At 38.3% G+C, this 22,270-nt stretch overlaps 1 protein-coding gene across 1 annotated transcript in view; it reads right to left on the reverse strand.

Annotated features, from left to right (window-relative positions):
- The window catches only part of taf1b (TATA box binding protein (Tbp)-associated factor, RNA polymerase I, B), a 64,599-nt gene extending 46,562 nt beyond the window's left edge, over positions 1–18,037 (reverse strand). Inside the window, exons 1-5 of the mRNA XM_052025012.1 lie at positions 17,879–18,037; positions 16,683–16,781; positions 14,758–14,845; positions 11,215–11,312; positions 212–307 (exon numbers count right to left, since the gene is read on the reverse strand). Coding sequence (XP_051880972.1) covers positions 212–307; positions 11,215–11,312; positions 14,758–14,845; positions 16,683–16,781; positions 17,879–17,896 — 399 coding nt within the window. The 5' untranslated portion in view covers positions 17,897–18,037. The remainder of the gene's footprint in view (positions 1–211; positions 308–11,214; positions 11,313–14,757; positions 14,846–16,682; positions 16,782–17,878) is intronic.
- Between the last annotated feature and the right edge of the window lie 4,233 nt (positions 18,038–22,270).

Here is a 22,270-nt window from a genome sequence, read left to right on the forward strand (position 1 = left end):
ATCTGTGGAGGGAAATGGACCAAGACGAAGGGTCTTGACGTGAAATTTCAACTGTCCATGTGCCTCCACAGATGCTGCCTGACCCACTGAGTTCCTCCAGCAACTTGTTCTAAAATATACTTGAGATTAAGCATCTTTTTCCATATACTAAAAACATAGCAGTTTTCTTACTCACAGCTGATACCGCCAATATTTGTTTAATCACACCTACCGTCCGTTTTCCGGTGAAGGCGGCAACTGGTTTGTTTGTATAAGCCTGTTCACTTTTTTGCAAGTAACGCCTCCAAACATTGCACAGGATTTCATCCTAGGAAAAGAAAAATACATTCATCTATAATGCTTCAATATAGGGAGTGGTTCAGTGATACTACACTAGTGGTGTTCAATTGCACTTGAAAGTAATAGACTGCAAGTTCCCAGAACATTTGAGATCATAATCTCAGTTTCATTGGGAAGAATCCGAGCAGAAAATGGAGATGGCGAAGACAAGAAAATCAAAAGGCAATAGGAGATAGATTTAAGCTACTTGGAGTAATCTTTTCTACAATCATTATTTAAGCTACTTGGAGTAATCTTTCCTACAATCATTATCCAAAAATATATTGTTTGCTATCACCTACCTACTTACCCATTCAATATCACAATAGATGTGAATAAGTGTTAACGAAGTAAGAAATTAGACAAAAAAATAATTATGCAGTGAGATTATAGTTAAGTTAACAAAGAAAAACCAGCCTTGTGCATACATTTCAAATTAAACAAACTATTGCAAGTAGAATAAACAGGTCTTAATAAAGTCAGAGAGTGCCCCCTGCTGGATTTTTAAAATCCTATAAAGGATGCTCCATATTTTCACTAAAATACTGAATATTAGAGATAGCAAAGATACTTTAAAACAATGTATTTTGCAACAGCATCACAAACCCCCTCTAGGTACTTTCTCTGGTAAACACTAACAGTAGTTTAATGTCATAGTGGAAGTGTAACACAAATACAGAAGCATATTCTCAGTGAATATGCATACTAGGTTGAGGCTTAAAAGCAGTTTTTTTTAAGATCAGAGACAAATCTATTGCTAGTTAAGGTTCTTCCACACAATAACACAAAACACTCGTTATTTACTCCATTGTCAAACCAGTAGGTTTAAACATGAAAGATTAAGTAGAAGAGATGGGAGGCTATATCAGATGAATACCATGGAAGCATAAAAGCAATTTGGAATTTGGATAAAAGACTAAATAGCAAGAAGAAAAATGAAAAGGGCATAAAGAAAACCAAGATATCAGATGTCAAATTGCAACTTGAGCACCAAATATAGATCTCAAAACCCTAATTTGATTCACTGACTAAATCCTCAGTGCACAGAATTAAAAATGATTACGGTGTTATTTAGGTTCATGCATTTTAAATATTTTAAAATGGTTGTTTCTCCAGTTCTGGCAGTGCTCACATATCTACCTGTATTTAGACTTAAATTTATACATAACACTTATACAGAATAGAAGGAATAAAAAAGTAACATGAAGATGAAAGTATCGACCAATATAATTAGATCACCTACAGTACTAACAAAAGATACAGGGTAGGCCCAACTAATTTTGTTGAAACTGCATAAGGCTTTGTTTACTGCATTACCAATGCATGTTAAAAATGACCATCTCTTTATAAATGTTTCATAAATGATCAGTAAGCAGGGGATTAAAAAAATCTTTTTTGCTATACAGTGCTCGATTCAATGGGGTGTACCCCAACTGGGTTGAAGAGAGTTTAAACTAAATTGGCAGGAGAATGAATAATGGTAGAAGAGGAATGAAACACACAAAGGAGTGAGAGTGTAAAATAATACTAAGCAGCAGCAGCAATTAATTGGGAACATATTCTGAGAGATGACAATGAATAAAAGGTGGGTTTAGAATGCAAAAAATGTGAATAACAAAGGTTTATGAGCTGCAAAAATAAAGAGTCATAGATTCATACAGCACAGAAACTGGCCCTTGGGCTGCCGACCATCAACCATCCATTTACATTAACCCCAATTTTTTCTCTCCACATGCTGATCAACTTCCCTCAGATTCCGCCATTAGGGACAATTTAGAGTGACTAATTAACCTACCAATGCAAATCCTCAGGATGCGGGAGGAAACTGGTTCACCGGGAGGAAACACACACAGTTGCAGGGAGAATGTGCAAACTCCAGACACATAGGGCCAGGTCAGGACTGAACCTAGTTGTGCAACTCTAGTAGTTGTGTGAGGGTGTGATGCACTATCAATAACAAACATGACTCAAAATAAAAAGGACAGAAATGGCACCTGTAGGGTTGTGCAGATGGCCTGTCAAAAGGTCCATAGACAATCACAGGATAGCTGCTGGTGAGCATCAGCAACTTCTGTCCCTGAACTCATTGAATCCTGAGGCAATTCATAATCACCCAGGGGAACAAGTACATCATATCTGATCCCCAAAACTTTATGCCAGTCATAGCCATGTATAAGTGTGGTTTTAAGTTATCATTCACATTTTTATTAAATGACGTAACTGTTTCTAAACATTTCCAGCCATTAGAAGCAAGTGGCACAATGGCACAGCTAGTAGAACGGCTGCCTCAGAGTTCCAGCAATTGGGTTCAATCCTGACTTCTGCTACTATGTGGCGTCTGCATGTTCTCCTTGTGACTGCATGGGTTTCCCCACCCGTTCTCTGGATTCCTCCCACACTCTACCAAGATGTGTGGGTTGGTAGGTTAATTGGCCACTGTAAATTGGCCCTAAGTGAGTGGCAGAATCTGAGGGGAATTAATGGAAATGTGGGGAGGATAGAAATGTGTGCTTAATGGTGCATAGACTCAGTGGGCCTACTTCCATGCTGTATATGTCTATGACATTTGGAAAAAGTGAAAGGATCTTCAGAAAAGTAAGAGCTGTCAAAAGGCTCAGGGTGGTCCTTGGGCAAGTCCTGGAATTTAAGTGTGAAGTAATGCACTTTGGGAAGTTAAACCAGGGCACAGTGAATGACAGGGCCCAGGAGAGTGTTGTAGAATAGAGAGACCCAGGGGTACAAATACCTATTTCCCCAAAAATTATGTCACAGGTAGATAGGGTGGTGAAGGCAGTGTACAGCATGCCTGCCTTCATCAGATTGGGCATTAAGTACAAGAGTTCAGACATCATATTACAGCTGTACAAGATGTTTCCGAGACTGCACCTGGAATATTGTGCAGTTCTGGTCACCGTACTATAGGAAGGATGTAATTAAGATAGAGAGGGTGCAGAAAAGACTCACGAGGATGCTGTCAGACAGGAGGGCTTAAGTTATGAGGATAACTTAAGGATAGGCAGGGATTGTAGCAAAGGAGGATGAGGGGTGACCTTATAGAGGTTTATAAGGTCATGGGGGACATAAATAGAGTTGGATTGCCAGTCTTTTTCCCAGGGTAGGGGAGTCTAAAACTAGAGAGCATAGGTTTAAACTTAGAGTGAAAGATTTAAAAGGGACCCAAGAAACAAGTTTTTCCACACAGGGGGTGGAAGGTATATGGAATGAGCTGCCAGTCAAAGTGAAAGAAGGGGGTACAATTACAACATTTGAAAGACATTTGGATGCGTACCTGGATAGGAAAGGTTTAGAAGGATATGGGTCAAATGGGACTAGTTCAGGAAGACACCTTAGTCAGCATGGATGAGTTGGGCCAAAGGGCCTGTTTCTTTGCTGTATAAGCTCTATGAATCCATGATTTTGGAATGACCATGGTGGTTAGACCTTGCATGTGTTGGGAACCCTGCAGCTGCAATAGATTATTGCAGATCCAGGGCTAATGTGAGTGAGGGGGTGAGTGTAGACAGGCTCTTGTCCAAACCAGGCCTATATTCTGGATACAAAGTGTTCACAAAAGATAGTGAAAGAAAATGTGGAAGAAATATTGTCGGAAAGGGCAGTTTGAAGTTATATTGCTTAGAAATGCCATACAGAATCCATCTGGTTGGAGATAAGAACTAGCAGGGAGTTATCAGATTACTGAGAAATTCTGTACCACCAAATAATGAGGGATTCAGCAGCACATCTGCAGAGAAAAAAAAAATCACCCAAATGTCCAATAACCGGTGATATTGGAGCACTTCAATATTAATTGGGATAATATTACAATAAAGAATAAGAGACGAAGAGCTTTCTGAAATGTGTTCAAGATAACTTCCTTCATCAGTAGGTTTTCAACCAACTAGGAAGGAGGTTCTGGTTACATTTGATTTTGGGAAATGGAGTGGTCCAAGTGGGCTTTGTAACAATGGGAAGATGATGGGAAATGCAATCAGATGCTGGTGTTTCGGATTAATAATGAAGAGGGACAGGAAGGAATATAAAATAGAGAATTGGAGAATGACATACTTCAATGGGATGAGACAAGATGTGCCCAGGATTAAATGGAACCAGACAGTTGCATATAAAGCTTAAAAAGAGGACAATAAGTTACTTTTAAAGAGCAAGTGTTTCAGGTACAAATTAGTGACATTCCTCAGGGGGTTGTAAGAGAACTAAACCCAGAGATCCCTGGGTGACAAAAAAAAGATGAAAAAAAAGTAGGATCATATATTGCATGTCAGGTCAGTAATTCCAGTATGAATCGGGTATATTATGTGGAGAGAGGGAGGAAGTAACAAGAATGAGAGATTATAAGAGAATGGCAGTTAACACAAAAAGAAAACCCAAAAGTCTTATGCACATAAATAGCAAATGGATGGCAAGAAAACAGGTAGAGCCAATTAATGATGGTTTTTTTTACATAGAAGCAGAAGGCATGCTAATTGAGTACAGAGGGTGGAGGGTATAAGTGTCTTCCTTTGTAGGGAGATTGATGCAATGTTGCCAAAATTTTAGTAGAAGTAATGATGCAAAAATAAAAATGTTGCAAATACTCAGCTGATCAGGCAGTATACATGGAGAAAGAAAGAGTTAACATTTCAGGTTGATGACCTTTTATTACCTTTTACCAGATGCCATCTGACCTTCTGAGAGTTTGCAACATTTTCTGTTTTATTTCAGACTTGCAGCGTCATGCTGCTATTGACTTAATTCCATGGAACTCAATTATTGCACATTTCGATGATTTCCCTGAAGACGTCTACTGGATCCCTCATCATTTAGTAGCACAGAATAGCTCAGTTACTTGATAACTCCCTGCTGTTTCTTATCTTTTGGAGATAGTAGAGTTAATGGATGGGAGGATATGTTAGAATAAAGCAGATGGGATGCTCCCTAACTTGAAAGTGGTGAGAATGCAGAGGGTTTTTCCACATAATTTTGCAAACCTCTCCAAGCACAGTGTACAGTGTAGAGCCAGTACAGATTTGTTAAGGCAAATCATGGTTACTAATTTGGTTTAATTACTTGATGAGATAGCAAAGAATATATTGAAAGAATGCAGCAGGTAAAGTCCACAGAAAAAAAAATACGAATTAGCAAAACTGAGTTCCAAATAATTAAAGGTCAATAGCAGAATGGATGAAAAAAATGACCTGAGAGCTAAGAGTTATGTTTAAAGCACATAGCAGATAGTGGTATCCCCAAGGACCAGTGTTGGCACCACTGTTTCTTTTGACATGGACATGGTAACAACATGATAGGTCACATGTATATAACTTTCTTTAGAATTTCCAAATAAGCAAATGACACAAAACTGAGAACTGAAGAGCAAGGAGAACAGTAATAAATTGCATAGGGACATGGATAAGCTGGTTGAACGGATAGATAATGGCAGATGAAATTTAACAGAGAAGTGTTGAATTAAAGTGGATCAGGGCAACACAAAGTCTAGAATTCAATCCTGAACTCAGGTCCTGTCTGTGTGGTGTTTGCATGTTCTCCCTGTGATCACGTGGGTTTTCTCTGGCTGCTCCAGTTTTCTCCCATATTCCAAAGACATTCAAGTTGGAACGTTATCTGGCCACTAGAAATTGCCCCTGGTTTATAAGATTAAGATATTTATTAGTCACATGTACATCGAAATACACAGTGAAATATGTCTTTTTGCATTGCTAAGAATGTGCTGGGGGCAGCCCACAAGTGTCACCACTCTTCCGGTGCCGACATAGCATGCCCACAGCTCCTAACCTGTACGTCTTTTTTGGAAAGTGGGAGGAAACTGGAGCACCTGGAGAAAACCCACGCAGACATGGGGAGAATGCACAAACTCCTTATAGGCAACAGCGGGAATTGAACCCAGGTTGCTGGTGCTGTAATAGCATTAAACTAACTGCTATGCTACCGTGCTAAGTGATAGCATCTCAAACGAGTTTATGAGAATGTGGGAAGAACAAATAACAAGGGATTAATGTAGGAGTAAAGTAAATGGGTGGTTGATGATCAGCATGGACTTGATGGCCCAAAGGGCCCGTTTCTATGCTGTATTTCTCTATGACTCTGAGGTACATGGAAAAGGTAGTGCAAGATTTGAATCAGAACTATTAAAGACAAAAAAAATAAGAGCAGAAAGAATATTCACAAAGAAAAGGCACAAAAAAGGAAATGAAGTGTAGCATGGCAGAGATAAAGATACAAACTGTGTTCTGCACCTCAGTTTCATTAGAATGAAAATGTTATTTAAAATATACTTTAATACTCCAATATCAATTCACTCCCCCAGTTTCACGAGTGCAGGCTGAAAATAAACCATCTCCCAAAAGCAAAACTTTTTTGAAGCTGCTGGTATTCAGAAATATTAAACAGAGGATATAAGATAACATCAATGATAACAGCTTTTACTTAAAGAAAATGCTTGACCACATATGTGAGGACTCAAATTATCAAGAACTGTTGAAGATGAAAGAATCCATAATTAATCACAATGCCTCCACTAATAACATATCATGTCATAGAAAACATTCAAGATTGCTCTGCAATGAGGTTTTCAGGACTCTCATCGATAAAATTGTTCAAAAACAGAGGCAATTAAACTTAACCAAACTTAAATAGGAATCAAACCCATCAAAGCTACTGAATATCTTTGACATTATGAAATAATCAATTTCCCTGCCAATTTAATGAATTTAATCTCCCTGCCAATTTAATGAATTTAATCTCTCTGGTCTATCCTTTTTAGAATTGTTAAAATAATATTCTTAAAGTAATATTGCTCATGGGAATAGAACATTAGTTTTTAAACATACTTTACACATTTTATACCTATATATAAACCTAAGGAACACAGCAAAAGCAAGCAAAAAAAAAGCATAATTCAGAGATTTACTCATGCCTTGGTAAACTGCAGGAATTTTCAGAGGAGGAAACAAATTAATGGATGAAAGCTATCCAGCAGATAGCCGCATGATAATTTTGCACACAAAGACTAAAGAATGTTAAACCCCACTAAATTAAATAGAAAAAGGCACATGATGAATAGAAAAAAAATAAATCACCAGCTTAGAGCAGCAAGTAGTGGTGTTCCAGTAATGGTTTGGGTCTCTGCTATTCACAGTCATCTCACATAATAATAAAATATGATGAAAATATAAAGCTATGTGGCCATGTTATGAGCACAGGGACACTGATAAGACTTAAAGAAGTCTCCTTCAATTAATTGGATGGGTTAAAGAACAGCAAATAGGATTTAAATTGGATAAATCTAATTAAAACAAGGTGAGTGAAATCTGCACACAGAATGACCTTTTTTTTAAGAAAAGGGGAAATACTCCATTTATTGCAAGTTACTGCAAAGACAAGCAATGACATCATAGACATATGACAATGACCCGAATTTATCTTTGGGGCAATATCACATGCCAACAAAATAATAGCTTTCATTGTAATAACTTGCAGACAAACCAAAAATTGAAAAGCAGCAATACAAAACTTAAAAAGGCAGCAAATGTCGGTCACAAGACACCATGGGAAATCCAGAGTGATTGACAACCACTGAAAGCTTCTACTCATTATAAAGCCATTATCAATGAGGTTAATCAAGAACTAGGATGCCTCTCAAGGGCAACTAACAAAGGAACAATCCATTCAAGTCCTGTGCAGATCATGGTGAGACATTTGGAACAGTATGCATAATTTATGGCACACTCTCTGTAAAATAACACTAATGTATTGCATTAGTGACAACATCAGACAACAAAAGAATAATTCTGAAATTCTAAGTTATGAAGTTACATTAAGCCAGAGTTTACCACTAGTGGCAACCTATTCTGCTGACCTATGTTGCAAGTATGAACATGCCTTTTGTGCATTAGCCATTATGAACTAACTCTCCAAAGCTGCCCAATCTAAAATAGTGTGTCCTGGACGACCTAGTAATGCTCTCATGCAAGGATCCCAGAAAAAAAAAACTTCACTCACAAAACAGCTGGAAAATTTTTCCACATTTTTAATCCTCTGGTTTAAATAGGAATTAAACCTGTCAATGCTGCTGAATGTCCATATACATCAATTGCATTTCCCTCAATGGCCCTCTCTGTTACTTCATCAAAATCTCCATGAAGTTGGTTAGACTCAAATTTTTCTTTAAATTCACGCTGCTTTCTGTAATCAATCCATTCTTGTCAGAGAACTGCTAATTCTGCCCCTTATTATTTTAGTTACTAAAATGGTGCTTACTAAGCAGATTACTTGAAGTGGGGAATTAAAGATTTAAAGTAAAGTAAAATTTGACTAGACTCAGCCAACACTAAAAGAATTGAAGCAAATCCCTGCCATCCATCATCCCATCCAACAACACTTGATGTGTAGAAGAGACAGAAAAATTACATTACCATGCCATCAAAAAAAGAGAGAGTATAACTGGTTAGGAAAAGCATTAAACATTAAAGTAGATAGATAGTTAACACTGGAGATCAGGACTATCTGGAGTTTGCACATTTTCCCTGTGACCACATGGGCTTCCCCTGGTGCTCCCACTTCCAAAGACATGCAGTTAGTAGGTTACTTAGTTAGTGTAAATTGCCTCTAGTGTGTAGGTGAGTGGTACAATCTTGGAGAGATGGGCAGTTGATAGGAATCTGGCGAAAATGAAATTCGATCAGCGTAAATGGGTGCTTAATGATCTGTCCAGACACTGTGAGACAGAGGGCCCGTATCTGTGCAGTAACTCCATGATTATGACTCCATGATACAATTAAATGATTTGAGATAGGACATCAAAAAGTGTTACAAGGAGACCAGTTGTCAACTGCAGAGTTGGTCAGGTTTGAATAGTGGGATTGGGTGAAGAGGAGTTTCATTAGATCAAGGGTTTGGAGAACATTAAGCTGAGCCTTTGCTCAAGAGATTAAATATGGGACAAAGTTCAATACAAGGATATAATCGTATAAATTTCTGTTTTAGATATGAATCTCTAGCATCTTTTGTTTTTATTGACAGATAGATTGTACCCATTCTACAGGAAAATCCAGTCTTTAGTCTAAATGTAATACCCTTATTCTGTAGCTAGGCCACCAATGCAACAATGTGATTACAGTGGACGTTATGAAGTAGTTAAAAAACATTACAAAGAAAGAAGACCCACGTGAACTGGAAGACAGTTTAAACAAGGAACAGTAAAACCATATTGGCTGGCTCCCATCTTTGGACAGGGCTCCAATACCATATCCTAACACCCAGCTCCAATGAAAGCTACAAACCTTACCTCACATCTATTTTACCCATTTCAATGGGTAACATGCTTCACCACATCTCTCCTTTTCTACTTGCCTCATTGTCTACCACCCGTGGAGAGAGAGTGTGATATGTCTTTTGAAATTACAAAGCCACAACTGAAGCTCTAGTGTATGGGAGGTTAAACTGAAAGTCAAAGGAAAATGGGAAGCAAAGAGTAGTTCAAGTCAGATGGGCAATGAAGTTTCTAAGTGCATTGAAGGCATATTTCTAGAGTAGTAAGTCCAAGAGCCAGCAAAAAGGAAAGTCAGACTTGGTTACTAATCCAACAATAAGGGGCATTAATTGAACATCTATCATAACATAATGATTTAAATATTAGGTTTAAGAAGAAGAAACTTAACGTTTTTACTAGGATATGTGATTTGCCAATTCTAATTTCAATAGGATGAGATGAAGACCAATGACAGCAAGCTGGGATTAGACAAAATTATAGAAGTGCTCAAGAAATTATTTAGGTTAATACAGAATCAACATACATCCTGAATAAGACCTCCACTTATCAAATAAAACATTATGGTCAATGGAAGCAGTAAGGTTATGTGAAATTGAAGGAAAAGGCATACAAATGTGTAAAGAATACTTTAAACTCAAGCAATCAGAAAGACAAAGAACAGCAAAGAGAAAAGAAATAGATCAAGGACTGCAAAAACAAAAAGGAATAAGAAAAGAAATATATGAGCAATATGAAGATTAAGGGTCTTTGTACAATTATATTAGAAGGAAATGATTGTCATTGGAAATGACAGACAAAGGTAATGCTGTGAACTAAAATAAGAAAATAGAGAATTTGTTGAATGACTGTCAGTAGAGCAAGCAGATAATAAACCTGACATTCTCAAGGAAATTAATAATGAATCAAAGCACTGGACTTCACACCAGGAAAATGAATTACAAAAACAACAACACTTAACTCTAACAAATCTTACTGTGCTATGACCTCATAAACACCCCTATTAGGGCATACAATAAATTATTAGTCAGGAAGTCTGGATATGAATCATAAAAATAAGATCCCAAAAAAGCCACTGTTACAATAGTTACTGAATAAATATTTCTGTGCAAGTCCTCTGGACAAATTATGCATTTTGTTTTTTAAAAAGCAGAATATTTACTCCTGATAAATTATGATCTATACACAAGTTAAAGCAGCAATCTTTCCATGATGCGTTATTCAGAAAAAAAAATTGCTCTTCTAAAATCTAAAACATTATTGCATTGCCCACCTGCAACAAAACTGCCCTTTATCGTGTCCACAGTTCTATTATTAAGGCACCACACAGATCTACCTGCAGACTGGTAGACACAACACAGACACAATCTAACGTAACTTGTACACTATCATTCTTGTCACTATCTTTGATGCCAATATCTGTCCACTCAAAATAAGACAAGTCCACACATGCTACTTCAAGAAAGCAACCTTTCTGTGTTTGATTTTAATAAATGATAATAAAATTAGATTGCATGGCAGCAATTAATATCGGAAACAGTGTGCTGATTTGAGCTGGTAAGCCTCAGCTCATCCTCTAAATCCTTATAATCTATGATTTTAAGTATCACACTTACTTTGATCAGTGGAGATGCCCCCAAGGCTACCAAAGCCTTAGCTTGCTGATTCAAAATATACTGAAAGCCTTCACAAACATACCATTCCCAGCCTTGATCTGCAACACAACATGAAATGCAGATTAATACATTGCAAATTCAGATTTGAAATTATTTATTCATCATTATTCATAGGAGATCAAATATGGACTTTCATGTGACTAGATATAACATTCCATCTAATTCTATTCATGCATGTTAAAAGGTTTTTCTCTTTATCTGGACTGAGGACGGCCAAGACTGTTCAATTACAAATCTTCCACTAGATGTATTGCAGCAATTAAAGATAATTTTAATGTTATTTGCACAATTCAATTTGGAGCAATATAGTACACTTCGCACTTATCCTTGAGATTCAAAGGCATTACTGTTACAGAGTGCCCCACCATTCGTGGAGGTCACCATTGATTAGAAACTGAACTGGATCAGCCACATAAATACTGTGGCTAGAAAAGCAGGTCAAAATCTGGGTATCCTGTGCTGAGTGACTTACCTCCTGACACCCCAAATCCTGTATGATAAAATATTCTCCCTTTGCCTAGATGAATACAACTCCCACAACTCTCAAGATGCTGGACACCCTTCAGGACAAAGCAGCCTGCTTGTTTGGTATCCCATCCAAGCCACTAAACATACATTCCCTCCAGCACAGTCACTGCAGTGGGTACCATCCACAAAATACACTGCAGTTACTCATCCAGGCTAATCTGAAAACACCAATGAGCTCCAAGACTTTTACCAGCAAGCAGTACTTTTTTTGAAGGTGGCAAATCATTTTTCTGGAAAGGTTTTTAAAAACAAATAGGCAGAACTGAATAGAATGATTAAGAATCTGGAATTATGCCACATTTACTGTGGACCACAGTATGGAGCATCATTGGCATTTTGCTAATGGTATATCATGAAGTGACTTTATAGAAGTTTGCTTCCTCTATAGCAACATACTGAATTTTAGCCTAAAGAATCCTGCATGATGCAATAGGAATAAAACATTTAAGGTAACTTCCTGTACTACTGCTGTCTATTTTATCCACTCCAGTAGTAACCATTTTTCAGTAATTTCAATTTGTGTTTGAGGTGCAACAAATGAAGTTAGCTTCTTTCAGCAAACCATGTATTTGCTTTGAAACAAAATGTATTTGTAGCAGATTGCTTGCAGGATAGAGGTACTTAATACCAGAGACAAAATGATGTACATTGTGCCTCCAATGAGTGCTAAAGAAGCCAACTATAGCACATCTCTGATAATCTGCTATCCGATTATGCCAATGGTTGGGCATTGAGTCACCAGGTGATATTTTAACCCTTTCAACTGACTGAGGCCCTGGTTCCAGTGCTCCCTTTCAACACAGGGCTTACTGATAAATTTATTATAATACTGTGCAAGTTATTTTTTTTAAAAATGAATCCAAATTTCATTGTAATACAAGGAACAGCATCTGAAAATCTGCTAGTCCAGCACCATCTAAATCCCAAACATGCCCAATTATTAGATATTTACTGTATTTTGATATTGGAGCAAGAAACTGCAAATGCTAGAAATTCAAAACAATATCAGGAAATGCTGGAAACACTCAGCAGGTCAAGCAGCATCAGCAAGGAGAGAAAAGTTGACATTTCAGGTTATGGCCCTTCTCTCTCACTCTCTACAGATGTGGCTTACTTTGTTTCAATTTGTTTCTTATTTCTCTTTATTCCTCTCCTGGCTTTAGTTGCCAGTTTTTAAAAAGTAAACTTTGCCTTGACAACTTTGGTTGGCACCCTACCATAGATACACTATTTTCTCCACTCCTCCCATCTCTGCAACTTTAAACATATCACACTTTTCCTCTTCTGAGGAAGGGTCCTAGACTTGCTATGTTGACAAATTCCCTCTGCTTTACCTGTCAAATGCTTTCAGAATTTGCTGCTTTTGGCTTTATATAAATAACTTTACTCAATTTGGAAAGTCATCATTTTTATTTTATTTTCACACATCAATGGGTTTGAATAAAGTTAGGTTGAGTCTATCCTTGGACAATTGAGTCAAATAGCATGGGTCTGGATGCTTACAACTTGACTTCAAATACATTGGTTCAGGTCACCAGCATTTGGAAAGTTTACAAAACATTACATCTCTTTAATTTTCCAAGGACATGCAAGTTACTTATCCAAGTGAAATCTGTTGTGTAACTTTCCCTTTTATTTCCCCCCCCACCCCTAAAATTTTGATGAACAGTATTCATGATTTCCAGTCCATCATATCATCTTTACTAGGAAAACACATGGGCTCTTATCAATTTTAGTAAGCAAAATGACAGTGTTTAATCCTGAAGCAATGTATTTTAGCATACATTTGGCTTATATAGTCATAGTAATTCCTATTAGAGCAGGGTTCACTTAAAGGTTTCAAATATATTTCCATCAAGAATTTTTGTTTTAAATATATGGCTGGTACAAAAATGCAAGGTACTTCAAATCCAGAAATTTAATAGATGGGTAGAAGGGATTAGAGGGACATAGGAGTATGCAAACAGAAGTTGACAACTTTCAGCAGAGTATAGAGTAGCTGAAAGCTCAGCAGTACTCTGTTTATAGTACTTGGACATATAAATTTAAATTGCAATGCTGAAGGTTAAATGTAAATTTTCAATAAGGGAATTAATCTGATGCAATGATTCTAGTGAAGTAAAATCTCCCCAGCCTTCAAATAGCCATTTGTGTCCAGTTCCGATCATCACTGCTGTGAAGTTGGAAATCTCATGGTGATGAAATCATATGTGATGTAATCTATTATGCTATCTTTGTATACTGATTCAACAGATACATGATGGGCCAGATCTGATCAGTGAGCCACCCAAACTTCCATTCATTGGCAAGACCCAGGTAAAACAAGGTCTCTCCAAGTACAAATGGCTGTGGCTGGCTATAATCTCAGATAGGCTTCGATATCTAGTGAGGCCCCACCCTAGACTCAAGTTCTGGAAGACTGAAGATTTACAAAAGATTTATTTTTAATTACTACACTAAAATTATTCACATACACTTTAACACAAATATTTAAATTAACTGAATTAAATAATGATCTATTTACCATTCTCTGGACAGCTGTTTCTGTCATCAAAATCAATAGTATAATGGGCTGACTATATTAGTGTCAAGTTAAGCAGACAAGTACAGTAGGTGCTGTTAAGCTGTTCAAAATGTTTAATTGGCAAATATATTTCACTACTTCCCATTCAATCACAATAGCCTCCTCTGAGATCTTACTTTAAAGCAAGTGGCATCAATCTTAAACAAAATCTTTTTCTACATATGCTAAATTTGATATGAAGCAATTCAGCCCTGGATAAAATGACATAAATACATAACCAGAAACATTCTAAATGCCTTGCCTTATTGATATACTTTTAAATCTACAGAGAAATCTTCCCAAAAATGTTATGATAAAGCAGAAATCAAATGCAAGCTGACAAACAAAAGAACTCACATTGTAAGACTACATGATAGAGAATCTACACCCACCTAGTTTGTTTCTTTTCTTCAGTCCCCTGGAAATAGTATTCACTCTTGCATTTTGCATAAATAATTCAGAGGCAATATCTGCTGTTTTCTGCCAGAACAAGGAAAAAATGTTTTAAATTAAGTACATTTCACAACATGGCTGAAATAATTCAATATTTGAATAAACAACATTGAAACTGACAGCATTCAGAATGGTGCCTTCCCAAATGTCATGCCTATTTTCCCAAAGAGGAAGATTGAAAAAGACCAAAATGTGAATAAACACTGCATTCTTCTTCCAATAGCTCCCTAGAGAAACTAGTATTTAACAATGTTGACCAAAATTAAGACCATTATTGGAATTGATGCCTTCAGTTTCATGACTAAGCAGGAACAGAAAGGGAAATCATTCACAATCAAAAGCTTTAAGAACAAATACAGAACACAGATGTTCAAAAAATCTAACCTACAGTAATAGAAGAAAAATATTTTCTCACAAAAATCATTCCTTTAAAATTTCTCCTGAAATTGTTGAGTAACAGGATAATTTTGATTTTCAAACTTTCAGGTGAGAGGAAAAAAAGTCAACTAGCAAAAGGAATATTTATCCAGATCACAACAATGCTCAGAGAGATAACAAATAGCAATGTAGCAAAACTGATGTTCAAACATGTGAATGTTCATAAAGTTTGCTAAAACTATCCTGTGTGAAATAACATTACATATTTCAAATAATCTTATTCATGTCCTAAACCAATCTCTTTGTTTCATCCTGAATTCTTAAGGCTTCCCATGAAGTTTTAATTAGACTTTCAGAAACATTTTATTATTATAAAGTATGCAAAATTTTATCTGTACAAGTCTCAAAAGAGATCTTTCAGTATCTTCTCCTTCAAATAAGTACTGGCTGTTGTCCTTGATCAAACTATTGTCCTTTATCCATGACGGCAAAATAATTTCCTCCATAACTTCAACACTATTATAGAAAACTTAGCACAAGAGAAAATAACCTTCCCATTGAACCTGCTTTCATCAACCTTTCAGGAAACACATTCAAAGGCACAATTTGCTACATGGAAAATATTTTCCTTATGTTACCTCTCATTCTATTGTCACTTAAATCTCTGGTTATCCATCAGTCTATCACTGGAAACATGACCACCCTGAGGATTTATTTTGATCTCATCTCTCACCTTCACTAATTTAAGAACTAACTTCAGCATCTCTAGTTAACTGGAATTCCTCATCCATGGCAATATAAAGTAAATCTTTTCTGCACCCTCTCCAAGGTGGGATTCTAAAACTGTGCACATTGGAAGATGAGCATAACATTGCAACATAATGTCTTCCTTCTCATCTACATCTTATTTTTGTCTTGAACGTCAAAAAAAATTGTTGACATTCTGCTTTAGGCCCCAATTCTTTCTTACTTCACAATTTACTGATGTTTTTATCATACTCAATATCATTCAGTGTCAGCAGCAATGTTATTTTGAATTGTTTTAGGAAATTCCTGCTCCTATAAGCAGTTATCATTTTCCTAAAACTTTACAAAGAAAAACCATAGGTGCTGGATATCTGAAATTTCACGTGAACTTTAGTTTCTTTTTCTCATTTTAACTGATATATTCTTATATTTGGATGAATTTCAGTAATTTGCATTTATTTAACCCAAGCATGCATGCTTTTATTCATCCTGCTTATTCAACACAGATGTTAAATGGTGTTCTCTTTTTGCTCAGCAGATATACTTCAAGAATTTTCAAAATTTTAATTATCGTGCAGATTTCATTTTTGATGATTTATACCTGGCAAGCTGTCAGATAATTGTACATATAATTATACTGCAATTAAGTTATTGCCATCAGTATCCTGCTCTGTTCCCTGATGAACAGAAGGCATCTGTCAACATACCAAGCATTTAACCTTCACTTAATTATACTCACCTCAATAACATTATGGCAGGACTTGCAAAAGAACTTGCCTTCATCAGAGATCCCCCAGTTAATAACAGAACATTGTTCACATGGCTGTCTAAAATCTCTCTGAAAAATATACAAACATACAACTCATCAACATTTTAAAAACTCTTATGTTGTACTTGAAGACAGTGAATTAAAAATTAGGCTGAGGAAATAGTATTCTCATAAAACATTATGCGAAGATTAAAATTCAAACCCACTATGGTGATCCACTAGTTACACTGCAAACTGTAAAGGTATCAATTGTACATCTTAATACTGGCCAATTAATTTACACATGCATACATTTATTCTAATTTAACTTGGTTCTCTTTCTCTAAATTAGAAAGAATTTAGGGGGGTGGGGTGGGGAGGGGACGGGAGGGGAGGGGAGGGGAGGGGAGGAGGGGAGGGGAGGGGAGGGGAGGAGGGGGGGAGGGGAGGAGGGGGGGAGGGGAGGGAGGGGGAGGGGAGGGGAGGGGAGGAGGGGGGGAGGGAGGGAGGGGGGGAGGGGGGGAGGGGGGGAGGGGAGGGGGGGGAGGGGGAGGGGGGGGGAGGGGGGGAGGGGGGGGAGGGGGGGGAGGGGGGAGGGGGGAGGGGGGAGGGGGGGGAGGGGGAGGGGGGGAGGGGGAGGGAGGGGGGGAGGGGGAGGGAGGGGGGAGGGGGAGGGAGGGGGGGAGGGGAGGGGGGGAGGGGAGGGGGGGGAGGGGAGGGAGGGGAGGGGGGGAGGGGGGGGAGGGGAGGGGGGGAGGGGGGGAGGGGGGAGGGGAGGGGGGGAGGGGGGGAGGGGGGAGGGGAGGGGGGGAGGGGAGGGGGGAGGGGAGGGGGGGAGGGGAGGGGGGGAGGGGAGGGGAGGGGAGGGGGGGAGGGGAGGGGAGGGGGGGAGGGGAGGGGAGGGGGGGAGGGGAGGGGAGGGGGGGGAGGGGAGGGGAGGAGGGGAGGGGAGGAGGGGAGGGAGGGGAGGGGGGAGGGGAGGGAGGGGAGGGGGGGAGGGGAGGGAGGGGAGGGGGGAGGGGGGAGGGAGGGAGGGGAGGGGGGGAGGGAGGGGGGGAGGAGGGGGGGAGGGAGGGGGGGAGGAGAAGGGAGGGAGGGAGGGGAGGGGGAGGGGGAGGGGGGAGGGGGATCGGAAGGTGTGGGGGGGGGTTACGTGGGCTCAGGAGGACGGGGCTGCGAGCGCTCACCGTGTTCTCCTCGTCCATCTTCGGGTCTCACCCGACCTTTCGCCCCCCTCCCCGATGACAACAGCGAACCCGGAGCACTTTCTCCGTGCACACTCCGCGGTCCGCTGGTGAAATCGGGCCGGGTAAACTCTCGTTCAACAGTTTCTCCTGCTCGAGATAACACCGAAATCTTAGCCGGTGTGTTTCGTTTTATAGGCTCAATATGTGTTTGTATTGATGTTTTATTCTTTTATTTGGCCTCTACTGATATGTTTAGATGAATTTTAACAACGTCAATTTGGTAAGTTTTACTAGGTAAATTTGATGAGTTTTAGCAATTTATCGGTCATAAATTTCAGTAGTTCTCGTGGTCTTAAACTCTGTTTAAGTGTAATGATTAATGACCAAATACATCTTATTTGAGAACGACTTTAATCGATTGAGTTGAAAAATACACCGACAGAATTGACTAATAAATGTTATCAAAACTTGGCATAAATTGCAACCTATTATCTCTGATTTTTTTTAATACTCGTCAGATTGGTGCAATGCACCAAGTGAAGGGACAGAGGCCATATAGGCACAGAGACTGATGGGTTGTAAGTACAAGTCACTGTAGTAAACTCCGATTATCTGCTCTCCCATTGTTCGGTAATCCCGATGGTTCGATAATATGGTTCCCTCGGTTTTTTCCCGCACCTCCTCTGACCCACCTCACCCTTTTCTACATCGTTTTCATGCTGACAGTTGTTCTGAATGCTCCCTAAAATACTAAGTCCACCATATTAAAACAATTTGTCGGAATTTTCTGATTTGTCAGTCTGCACACTGAACAATTTCACAAGAAATGATTTGTAAAGGTCTGGAGATTGCACCTTATTGCTGGTGTTTCTAGCCTCACCATATATTTGCCAACTAATTCCTCTGGATTATGGTTGCACGTGGCAAATTTGCGGTTGTCAAAAATCTCCATTGGCATCAGATAAAAATGTCCCTTCAAGGTGTTCATTATGTCCTCTTATCAGATCTCCTCTGTGGTCTAGTCGATTCACTGTCACCTGTGTATCTCAGCAGTAACATTGTCTTCCTCTTCTCATGTATGGCTACATTTATCTGATCTCTATATTCATTCAGGACCTCAAATACACCATTCACCCTCAGAAACACTTCATTCCATGTCCACTGCCAGCCATCACCATTTCTTTATTTGGACTTGATTAATGCCCTAATACTCCCTCAAATTCAACACTGATGTAGTGTGTGGGCTCTTTATTGCTGCTGTGTACAAAGATCAGTAACAACAGTAGAGTTACCTTTATTGAAGGCAGTAAACTCTCAATTAATGGCAATGTCTGATACAATAATATATCTGAAGTCAAACCACACATGTAAATCTTTGTAAAGGTACACTTACGCTTATATACATTAAAGTAGAGGTAATTTATGGTCTGAAAAGTAATAGGGAGGATGTCTGGAAAGATTGGCTGCTTTGAGTGGATTAGTTGACTGGATCAGATGACTTCTATCCCAGGTTGCAAAGGGGAGTGATGGTGGAGATAGGGCTTGTTAAAATCTTCCAATATTTCTTTGAAAAGGAGGATTTGCCAGAGGAGTGTGAATGTGACACCCTTGTTGGGAAAGGGTGCAAGGACATTCCAAGTAATCAATTTAATATTGGTGGTGGGTGAAGTTTATAAACTATAAAAGGGGGGAAAAATAAATGAGCATTGGAATGGTTTAAGTTAATTAAGGAGAACCAGCAACAAATCTAATTGAATTTTTGATGAAGTAACAGAGAAGGTTAGTGAAAGATATTGCAATGAATGTTGCCAATATGGATTTTCAGAAAGTGTTTGACAAAGTTCCTCATACTTAGTTGGCTAACAAAATTGAGGCTGTGGAACAGATGGGCCTATCTGGATAAAAAAAGAAGCTTAAGGACAGGGAACAAGAAATTGTGGTAAATGGTTATTTTTCAGGACAGTAGACAGTGATGATTGAATACAGAGTACAATGTTAACATTTGCTGATACCAGATGCACAAGGACTGGAGACACAGATTTCATGTTTTGGGCAAGGGATACAGTAAAAAATGTGAAAAATAACTTATTTTACACAATAAGTGGTAATGACCTGAAACTCACTGCGTAGAGGGATGGTGGAAGCAGAGAGGATCAATAACCTCAAAAGCAAATTGAACAGGCAAATGAGAAAAAGAACATGCAGGTCCACAGGAACAGTGCTGGGGAAATGTGACTGTCTGGTTTTGTCTACATAAAGCCAGCAAGAATTTGATGGATCAAATGTTCGACTACTACACCAAAGAGGTTGTAAAAATAAGACAGGATGATTGAAAAGAATAATAGAAAAGACAAGTTTAATCAGCTGTACCACCTTGGGACTTACAAAGTGATTCACTTTTAAGGAAGGAGGAGTCGAACAGTGAGTCAATTGGGCTATTCTGGTATACATTCCATAGACATGTTTTGACGTGAGAATGAACTTGAGAGGCATACTTAATAATGTGAAGAAATATTTCAGATGTACAATGAGTCACAAAGATTATCTGGACTGAACTTCTCAAAGATTACGTTCTTTTCCTTCAATTCTCTTTGGGGTCTTTATAGATAAAAGTGCTTCCAAACATTTTGGCCTCAGATAAAAGCATTAGAATGGAGAGCAGGTGTATTGGCCACTCGAGCCAGCTCAGCCATTTAGCAGATTTGATATTGGCATCAGTTCTATTTTCTTGTCTATTCCTCATAACCCTTGACTGCCCTATAAACCAAAAATCTACGGTGGCCTTGAATAATCAATGATTCAGCTGTCACAGTTCTCGGGGATATACAGTTTTAATGATTCATGGCTATGAGAGAAGACTTTCCTCCTCAATGTTGTCATAAATGGGCAAATGCTTATTCTGAAACTTTGTCCCATAGTTCAAGTTTCTCTGTGAGGGGAGACATTCTCTTGGCATCAAGTTCTCTCAGAATCAATAAGATCACTTCTTATTCTTCTAAACTCCAATGTACAGAGGCCCAACTTGCTCAACTTTTCCTCACAAGTCAAACCCTTCACCCAAGGATTCTTCTCTGAACTGCCTGCAATGCAACTATATCACTCCTTAAATAAGCAGGACAAATCATTTTGTGGTACTCCTGTTGTGGTCTCACCACACTCTCTTCAGTAGGAGCAAGGTTTCCCTGCTTTTATGCTGCACCTATCCTCATCTACTAGCCATAAAAAGTATTTAAAATGTTACCTTCTGACCAACAAATAGACTGAATATTTGGGAAATTGCTGCCTGACATTGATTGATCCTCTTTCAGTCATGAGAGAGATGTGAATAGAGAATGTGGTCTAGGTCAGTTGAAAAATTGCAAAGCAAGGCACGAAAGATGATTTAAATTTATGCTAAGATAATTGCTAATATCAGCTAATGAGAATGGAGATGTTTAAATCCCCTAGGTTTAATGGAGGAAAAAGGGTAAAAATATGTCAGTATAGACATATTAAACATTGAATGCAGATTGGATACTCTGTGTTATACACTGTTTAATAAAGTGTTTTTTTATGGCCATGTGAATGAATACTGAACTAAAGAAAATTTTATTGGAGATGCTCACAACTTAACCTTTGGTAACATTGTGGTGAATCTTCACTGCATTTCTTGCATAACCAGTATATCATTTCTGAGTTGCAGTGCATAGAATGGTAAACAGATGTGTTCTAACCAGCACTTTGGATAGTGGTAGCAAATCTTCCATCCTTTGTATTCTGAACCTCTGGTTACAAAAACTAAAATTGCATTAACCTATTTGATTTCCTTTATGACTGATTTGTGCAAATGGACCTTGTTTTTCTCAGCTTTTCATATCTTGAAAGATGCTAAGACATAAAAATTAAGGCTTAAAATGAATTGTTTTTCACTTATGTATTTTGAAATATAACCATCATTTTTTTGGGGGGGAGGGTGGAATATGGGTGTATTGTATCTCAATATGTGATCTTATGATGAATCCCTCTGTTGGTATTTCAGAATCTGGAAAAAAAATTGTTTAGTGCCAAAGTAACAAATATACACTGAAATTATTGTGTTCAATTTCTCTTTTTGTTAACCAATTTATGGATAACTGAAATGTATGTGCAGATTATTTGAAAAATATCAAATAACAGAACAGTTATTAATTTAAAAAGCATGAAAGGACTGTTTCCAGAAATATAGCAATATAGGAGTGTTAGAGAACCCATGTCGATATTGACTTTCCAGTTCCTGAACTATGTTAAGCTGTAATGTAAATGGGACTCATTCTGCACTTGTTTGGGTGAGATAAGGTTAATAAAGTACTTCATAAAACTACTGAATATTGCAGATGGCACTGTATTAAATCTGCAGTAGGGCATTATATAACC

The sequence above is a fragment of the Pristis pectinata genome, chromosome 10, assembly GCF_009764475.1.
Source record: "Pristis pectinata isolate sPriPec2 chromosome 10, sPriPec2.1.pri, whole genome shotgun sequence".
Taxonomy (NCBI): Eukaryota; Metazoa; Chordata; class Chondrichthyes; order Rhinopristiformes; family Pristidae; genus Pristis; species Pristis pectinata.